Source organism: Hyla sarda, chromosome 2 (assembly GCF_029499605.1).
Source record: "Hyla sarda isolate aHylSar1 chromosome 2, aHylSar1.hap1, whole genome shotgun sequence".
In the NCBI taxonomy this organism is placed as follows: Eukaryota; Metazoa; Chordata; class Amphibia; order Anura; family Hylidae; genus Hyla; species Hyla sarda.
Window position 1 is genome coordinate 220,143,879 of NC_079190.1, and position 9,327 is coordinate 220,153,205.

At 38.9% G+C, this 9,327-nt stretch overlaps 1 protein-coding gene across 3 annotated transcripts in view; it reads left to right on the forward strand.

Annotated features, from left to right (window-relative positions):
• The window catches only part of SPNS2 (SPNS lysolipid transporter 2, sphingosine-1-phosphate), a 143,539-nt gene extending 135,762 nt beyond the window's left edge, over nt 1-7,777 (forward strand). For 2 of the 3 annotated variants that reach the window (XR_008888654.1, XM_056556410.1), the window contains 2 exons: nt 2,424-2,470; nt 6,330-7,777. Coding sequence is in view for 2 of the 3 variants with exons in the window: in XM_056556410.1 (XP_056412385.1) it covers nt 2,424-2,466 (43 nt within the window). In the remaining variant the exon portion in view is untranslated. The remainder of the gene's footprint in view (nt 1-2,423; nt 2,471-6,329) is intronic. The other variant, XM_056556411.1, reaches the window with a different exon arrangement.
• The last annotated feature ends 1,550 nt before the right edge of the window (nt 7,778-9,327 follow it).

Below are 9,327 nucleotides of genomic sequence, written 5' to 3' on the forward strand. Positions count from 1 at the left end.
CTCCATGGCGTAGCCACCCTATGAATATGGCAAGATGCAGAGTGTGAATGTGTGCTTACCAAAGTTGGTTGTGCAGACTATGCACAACAGTGGAATAAACATCTGACATGTAATCATGTATGACATTATGATAATGGCTGTAGACTGATATATAGAAGTAACACGGTTAAAGAGATTTCCAGGATAGGCCATCAGCGTCTCTTAGGTGGAGGTCCGACACCAGGTACCCTGCCAGTTAGCTGTTTGCCAGAGCCATGGAGAAACAGTAAATGAAGCTGATAGTGGATGGCTTCCTATATAGTATAGTAGTTTTGTGCTCAGCTCCCATTGAAGTAAATGGGAACTGAATTGCAGTAAGCCAACACAGCCACTACATTGCTTCCGGCTCTATTCTCTGTGTATATGGGTGCCACCCTTCTGGCAAACAACTGGTTGGTGGGGGTGCTTGGTGTCGTACCCTGACCCTTCCAACATTAATGACCCATCCTGAAGATAGGCAATCATTGGAAAAACCCCTTGCTTTTACTAATGTTCCAAGGCTCTCAATTGACTGTTAACACTGTCATGAGCAGAAATTGATGGGGACTAATAAAGTAACAGATAAGATCCAAGGTTATATAATATATAGACTCTAGGAAGAATATCTACTGGCATTTTCAAACTGCGAACTTTAAAAGATGAGCAGAACTCCTACGTCACCAACACAACTAGTTGGTACACCATGATTCATATGCATTTGGCTGCTGTGATTAAAATAGGTTTGGACAGAAGTGCATTATTAATTCAGACTCCTTCCATCTAGATGGGTGCCTACCAGTCAGAGCCCTGGGATATTTATCACTAGATTAAAGGTCTTTAGGTTTTACTATGTGCAAGTCATGAAGGAAATGACTAAATGCGAGGCTAGAGAAATTATGATGGGCTATTCTGACTGTGTAATAACCAAATGTTGTATATCTTATAAACCCAATGTAGCATTTGAAAATCAGGCTTTTTCAATAAAAGGAGAGCAGAGGGCCCCTATAGTATCCCAGGTCTTGATATTTTTTGCTGATTTTATATCCGCAGTGTGTTTCCTACCATATCTTTAAGAGGATGTTCTCAGGTCTATACATAAAATTTCACACAAAACATTTTTTTTAAATCTGAAATCCCTTAAATGCTTCTGTGTCTGGATATTGCTATTACATACTACGGCGCCCCTTGGTATTCATATTTTTTTTCTCTTTCAAATGTATACCTAACACATGCAAATGCGAAAGATGCCTTGCAGCTCCATCCAGCTGCCCAGCACCACGTGGCCTTGTGCCCCTGATATTGTGCAGGGCAATAGGAATTGGTACACTAGGAGGCACGATAGTAAGTAAAGTATGTAACAACCATATATAAACACAGGAGCATTTCACGAGTCAAGTTTAAAGGTTAATATAGGAAACAGTGGTCCAGACATTACTTCATAAAAGCTCTATAGCATTAAAATCCAAATTACATATGTACAGAGGATAAAATTGGCAAAACAGAAAGGTGTAAACAGATAGACGTGTTTCTGACTACTCGAGAACTTAATCATGATCTAAAGACATCCATTTGGGTTGGTATTTAAATACACATACTGCTGCCCATCAAAGATGTTGTATACTAAGAACACGCACAACAAGTGAACATAAGACCGACAATTATATGGAAAAGAATAACACATGCTGAATAATACAATTAATTTATTATATAAATTAACATGGATTCAAATCTGGCCTTAAATTCAGTCCATTAGGCAGCAAAGTATCTAGCAAATCCAAAAGGATTCCCGTTTGTTGGACATCTTCTAATTATACAACATATGAGATGGGTAAAAGTACGTGTATATGAAGATCAACCCAAATGGATGTATCTTTAGAATTATGATTAAGAGCTACCGCAGCCAGAAATGTGTTGATCAATTTACACCTTTTGCCCATTTTATTCTTTGTTCCCACCTAATATGGATTTTTAATGCATTTCTAATAAATATGGAGCTTTTATCTAGAGAGCTAAATGGGCTGACTCCTCCAATCTTTGTTTAGTGTGAGGTTACTTTGACATTTTTAGAATTTTTGTGATCATCTTTCTTGACTTACGACATGTTTTAGTCATCATTTTTGAGCATTTGTCCATTGATCAGTATATATCTTTAGAAAAGATATACAGACATATGCTTTTTTGACAGAACTGATAGAAACATCATTACTGCCCTTCTTGTTCATAATACTGAACAATACATAGCTGGTACTTCATAGAAGAAATGCACATGAAGTAAGTCAAGCTGAGCTGGCAGTTTTCATATTCCAGGTGGCACAGCGTTTTATAGACACTGAAATCCCTGACATTTCACGTCTTCTTCTTTTGTTATCCTTAAAAGTGACATTTGCTGTTTGTCCTTTATTTAGGGTGAGTCAACTCATGATGCCACCAGCCTCTGTGAAAGTCTGATAAGGTACAGTCATCCCTGGCATACAGGACACTATAACATATTTAGAAACCTAGCTGAAATGATACCGGGCAGGATCCTGTTATATACATGGCCCAGCCTGTATATTTTATATTGCCTTAATTCATTTCTATGGCTATAAGATTTGACTACAATTCTTAGAATATTAATAGAAAAACTAGGTATTGAATATATATATATATATATATATATATATATATGATATAGCTAAATACATTCTTGCACTCATGAGTGACAATATAGAGTGATTGGAGGTTTACTAGTCCTGTTCGATGTAGGTTCCCCACAATATTTGGGACCTAAGAGAAGGCTTTTAGGCGTTTTTATTTATCTAATAGATACAGCTTATAGGAAATTATTCATTAACACAGTGTACAACACATCTATGTTAGTGCAGCAAAGATATTCCATTGATGTGCGCACAGAGATAATCAGCCTGCCTTGTCATGTCCCATTTAACTCTGTTGCCGGCACTCACTTGTTATCCTAGATTCTATGCCCTAGGGGGCACATTTTCTCTCACCTGGGCGCTTTTCATAGCCTGTGCTCTAAAGCAATCAATAGTGCCCCCTACTGTGCCAGTCTCATTACTTTTAAAGGAAACCTAAAAGTCTATAATTGTAAAGATGTGCCTACATTCACTTTGATCAGCTCATTGCATACGAATTGAGACGGTCGCATGCTGTGGTTTGCAAAGACTTCTCCTAATTTAGGTGTCGGAATTGTGTTTATGTGGGGACTGGACTTTATTCTGCTCGTGTACAAAGTCATATGTTACTTAAACTATGTAGACACATTCAACATAAAAGCCTAAAATAAATACATTATCCCATTATGTTAATGCCTGCAGAATAATGTCTGATAAAGGCAGAAGTAGCTAGTAGCCAAGTCATGAAACTTTAAGAAAGAAAGAAAAGAAATAGCAATAGGCTAGAATAAATGTACATAATAAGTAATAGTATGCAACATAATGGAATAGATTTACTATTGTAAATGTGTGCCAAAAAAAAGGGGCTTACATGACTTGAAGCACATTTTTTAATGAGATTTAGACACTTTTTTTGCCTTGCTCAATCAATGAGATAGCATGGCTTATTGAAAAGGGGTGTGGCTTTGGATGCAACACCTTATGCAGAAATTGCGCAAGTTTCTAGCGCAGTTTAAGCCAACTATTAGTTGGTCTAAATGTAGATTAGTCAGTAGATAAAATACACCAGATTTAACAGCATGATACACTTTTATAAATCTGGCACAGTCTTAACCCCTTAACGACCACGGACGTAAATGTACGTCCTGGTGTGGCGGTACTTAGCGCACCAGGACGTACATTTACGTCCTGTGTATGACCGCGAGCATCGGAGCGGTGCTCACGTCATACACGGCAGGTTGCGGCTGCTGGCAGCAGCCGGGGACCCGCCGGTAATGGCCAACATCCCCGATCGCATGGATGCCTGCCATTAACCCCTCAGATGCTGTGATCAGTACAGATCACGTCATCTGCGGCAATGCGCATGTTAAAATAGATGATCGGATCGCCCGCTGCTGCTTTTTTGTCACATTTTATTTATAAAAAAATTATCTAAAAGTTTTATATATGCAAATGTGGCATCAATAAAAACAGATGACGGCGCAAAAAATGAGCCCTCAAACCGCCCTATATACAGAAAAATGAAAAAGTTATAGATGGTCAAAATAGGGTGATTTTAGATTACTGATTTTAGACTACTGATGTACAAAAAGTTTAAGATTTTTTTTAAGCGGTACAAAAATATAAAAGTATCTAGCCATGGGTATCATTTTAATCGTATTGACTCACAGAATAAAGAACACATGTCATTTTTACCATAAAGTGTACAGTGTGAAAACAAAACCCTCCAAAATGGGCAAAATTGTGGTTTGTCATAAAAATTTCCTCCCTAAAAAAATATTTGTTTGGGTTGGCCGTACATTTTATGGTGAAATGAGAGGTTTCATTACAAAGTACAATTGGTCACGCAAAAAACAAGCCCTTTTATGGGTCTGTAGATGGAAATATAAAAGAGTTATGGATTTTAGAAGGAGAGGAGGAAAAAATGAAAATGCTAAAATAAAATTGGCCTGGTCCTTAAGGTTAAAGGGAAACTGTCAGCCTGTTCACCCACACTAAACCCAATACGTTGGGTTATAGTGTGGGTGAACATGATTCCATAGAGGGGTCACTTACCTGAGATATCATCCTCGGAAGTTCTCTGGCTGTATTGAGGGAAATGCGCAATTGAAGCGGGCCACCCCCCCCCCCTCCTCCTCCCAGCTAGCCGATTCTGCCTCCACTGCGCATTTCCCTCAATACAGCCAGGGAATTTCCGAGGATGATATCTCAGGACCTACTGGACCAATTTAGGTAAGTAATTAGACGGATCCCTCCAAGGAACAGCCCAGGATAAAGGCAGCGCACAAGACTTCAAAGGTAAAATGGTTTATTTACCCGGCATGCAACGCGTTTCGCTGGATAACCAGCTTCATCAGCTTCATCTGATGCCTGATGAAGCTGGTTATCCAGCGAAACGCGTTGCATGCCGGGTAAATAAACCATTTTACCTTTGAAGTCTTGTGCGCTGTCTTTATCCTGGGCTGTTCCTTGGAGGGATCCGTCTAATTGCCTCACCTGTGTGTCCAGGAGCAGCTGCCGTTCTTCGCCCGTTGCAGGGTCACTTCACGCCTTCACCATAGTTGTACTTGGTCGCAGTACAACTATACTTGGTGAGCAAGTTTTCTTGTTTGTTCATGTTTTCTTTGCATTACGGTATCACACTAGGAGCGCTCTCCTTGTTTGTACAATTTAGGTAAGTGACCCCTCTATAGAATCCTGTTCACCCACACTATAACCCAGTGAGTTTAGTGTAGGTGAACAGGCTGACAGTTTTGCTTTAAGCCATCTAGTCTAACTTTGCACTGTCTAAGACTGAAACAGTTTTAGTAATTCAGACCTACTGTGACATACTGTGGGATAGCACAAAGCTTAACACGTTTGATTGCATTAGAGCCGACTTTTCTTGAGCCTAGTGTATACATTAGATAAAAGGCTGAAACCCATATTGAGTGTGTATATGAGAATAACTAAAGCTGACAGATGCTTTGCATTGCTAGATTGGTAAGTAGGCATGGTTTAACCCATGTGAATGACTGTTGTAACTATGGCTGCCTTTGTCAATATCATCATTGTCACTATATTTGCTGAGTGTTAGGCTGGTTACACCTGCCGCATCAGACGCTGAGTGTGTATATAGTTACATAGTTTATAAGGCTGAAAGACCATCAAGTCCATCAAGTTCAACCTATTGTGTCTCTACTATGTTGATCCAGAGGAAGTCAAAGAACCCAATTGCCCCATACCAGAGAAAAACATTTCTTCCAGTCTCCAGTATAGCAAACAGAATAATTCCCTGGATCATAGTTTTGTCGCGATCATTCTAATGTATGATCATTCCCTGCAGGAACAATGGATTGAGCATGTTGAAATCCAATATGCCTCATCCTACTTCCCCTTGAGTTCCCATTTGTTGTACTGTCCAAGTGTACCACAGTGTCCAAACAACAAAAGCCTTCCCACCAGATTTACACAAAATAATATCAAAAGTGATGCATTTGCCTAAAGCAACCAGAACAATGTTTTTATATTTCAGAGGACTTTTATATTTCAGAGAATCTAATTGGTTGCTAAGGGCAACTGCACCACTTTTTCTCCGCACAAGGTTCGATAAACCTCTCCCACAGTATTATAATAGTATGACTACTGGCCATGGCTAGTTTTTTATGATGGAATTACTTTGTATACTCAGTACAATAATTCTCTTATCCATTTCAGGTCATTGCCAAGAGTTGAAGATAATAGCTCATGGGCATAATTTTGTCTCATTTCAAAAAAAAAAAAAAACGAAGGCTACGGATCACACCAACAACTCCACCTTATAATCCTGGAAACACGGAAATTTCCCAAAGGACAAGAGAGTGCACTGAAAGTGGACATTTTTTTTTATAATTTATGAAGGAGATTGTGCAAGTAACTCCAAATATGTGAAGTGACTGCCTCAAGTGGGCAGAAAATATAGGCTCCGCAAGGTGATGGCATCATCATGTGGGGACACGATACAGTACACCCCCATGGGATCAGATGAACACATCACATTTACCTTGACAAGAAAGTTCCTGACAAGCAAGGTTTGAAGTGTAATAGTAGTAATTGAAGGATTTTTTTTTCCACAAAGGAAAAAAAAATTATATGTAAATTAGTGTAAATACATTTTCTAAATTGTACAGTATATAAGTATATAAAGATATATAAATGTATATATTTTACATATATTCTTTATTTAAACTTTAAGTGCCATACAGGCCAGTTTCTATAGATAATGGATATTTATTCTTTAAAATTTCTTTTTCCTTAGCTTTAATATGGAAGCAGTGAATGCTCCTCTATGAAAGTGCAGATCCATAAGATGAACTAGCGGTGACATTTGAGAAAATTGAGTGGATTTTGTGGTTTGCACTTAAGGTGATCAGTATTAGAATCTATGTGTCAGAGCTTACTTAGTAATATGGGCCTACAAGTATCTTCTGCACCAATCTGACTGGTGTGTCTCAATCCAATATCAAGAAATCTGACTGTATAGGGTTGTACATGAATAACGGAGTATTCAAAACCTACAGTGTTACAACACATTGGTGCTTTTGGGAACACTTTTTTAAGTAAGCTGCTCAGTAAAGTATTGCTTATTTATTATTGAAGTTTATTGAGGTATATTGATAAAAAAAAAATATTGTGTATTATCATGCAAGCAAATTAGGGCTCTTAAAGAATTATCCAGCTTTCTCCCTGTCGGGAAAAAAAACAGGGTTACTTGCCCTCAGCTTGAAGACTGAATACACTTTGTAATAAACTCTCCATATTTATTTGGCCCTTGAGCTCACTTTGTATGACTGTCTGTTCCGTACCTGCACACATTTATTCAGTGTTTATAAGGATAAATTGTGTTCATACATGTTTAATATGGCGGGCTCCAACCTTTGGTTTGCTATTGTCAAGAACTCCCAGCTGGTAGCTGTTAGGTGCCAGGACATGCTGGAAGTTATTTAGTGAAATCTGGCGATCCACAGGTTACAGATATTCACAAACGCACAAATCCATAGAAAGTGAACACCAAGATTGCAGCTCAAAGACTAAACAAACATGGATTATTCCCAATATACAGGGTGAGCTATTTATATGGATACACCTTAATAAAATGGGAATGGTTGGTGATATTAACTTCCTGTTTGTGGCACATTAGTATATGAGAGGGGGTAAACTTTTCATGATGGGTGGTGGCCATGGCGGCAATTTTGAAGTCGGACATTTTGAATCCAACTTTTGTTTTTTCAATAGGAAGAGGGTCATGTGACACATCAAAATTATTGGGAATTTCACAAGAAAAACAATGATGTGCTTGGTTTTATTCTACTTTATTTAACTTTATTCTTTCATGAGTTATTTACAAGTTTCTGACCACTTATAAGATGTGTTCAATGTGCTGCCCACTGTGTTGGATTGTCAATGCAACCCTCTTCTTCCACTCTTCACACACTGATAGGAACACCGCAGGAGAAATGCTAGCACAGGCTTCCAGTATCCGTAGTTTCAGGTGCTGCAGAATGGGCAAAACAAAAAATGGAACAGGACCCTCAGTTTGCGCAGAATATTTTGTTCAGTGATGAGGCAAACTTTGATGTGAATGGTGAAGTTAACAAACAAAACCACCTCTATTGGTCTGACACTAACCCACATTGGATAGATCCCTCCAAGACTGTTGGAACACAAAAATTGATGGTATGGTGTGGTATATGGGGTACAAAGATAGTGGGGCCATTCTACATCAATGGAAACCTCAAGGCCACTAGATATGCAAAATTGCTACATGATGATGTGTTTCCCTCTTTATGCACTGAAGCTGGCACGTTCCCTGAGTTTTCTAGCAAAATGGTGCACCACCACATTATGGGTGTCAGGTCAGAGCATTCCTAGATTCCTAGCCTGTGCTAGCATTTCTCCGGCGGTGTTGCTATCAGTGTGTGAAGAGTGGGAGAAGAGGGTTGCATTGACAATCCAACACAATGGGCAGCACATTGAACACATTTTATATGTGGTCAGAAACTTGTAAATAACTCATGAAAGAATAAAGTTACGTTAAAACCAAGCACATCATTGTTTTTCTTGTGAACTTCCCAATAACTTTGATGTGTCACATGACCCTCTTCCTATTGAAAAAACAAAAGTTGGATTCAAAATGTCCGACTTCAAAATGGCCACCATGGTCACCAACCATCTTGAAAAGTTTCCCCCCTCACATATACTAATGTGCCACAGACAGGAAGTTAGTATCACCAACCATTCCCATTTTATTAAGGTGTATCCATATAAATGGCCCACCCTGTATAATGAAGGAGGTCTCGCCTTTAAAACCAAGTGCTGGTGGACCAGTGTCCATCCATGTAAACAATTGAGCTCCATTGTTTGTCCATGGACCTCTCCCTGCAGGGCCACTTGACATATACTGAACTTTGTAGTTACTATGAAATATTCAGTTGAGCGGATTTCACTATGGGGGAGATTTATCAAAACCTGTGCAAAGGAAAAGTTGCCCATAGCAACCAATAAGCTCCCTTCTTTCATTTTTAACAAAGCCTCTGCAAAATGAAAGAAGCAATCTGATTGGTTGCTATGGGCAACTGGGCAACTTTTCCTTTGCACAAGTTTTGATAAATCTCCCCCTATGTCTTTTGTGTATGAGACCAGGGTCTTAAATGCTATTTGGTAGACATGACATTGA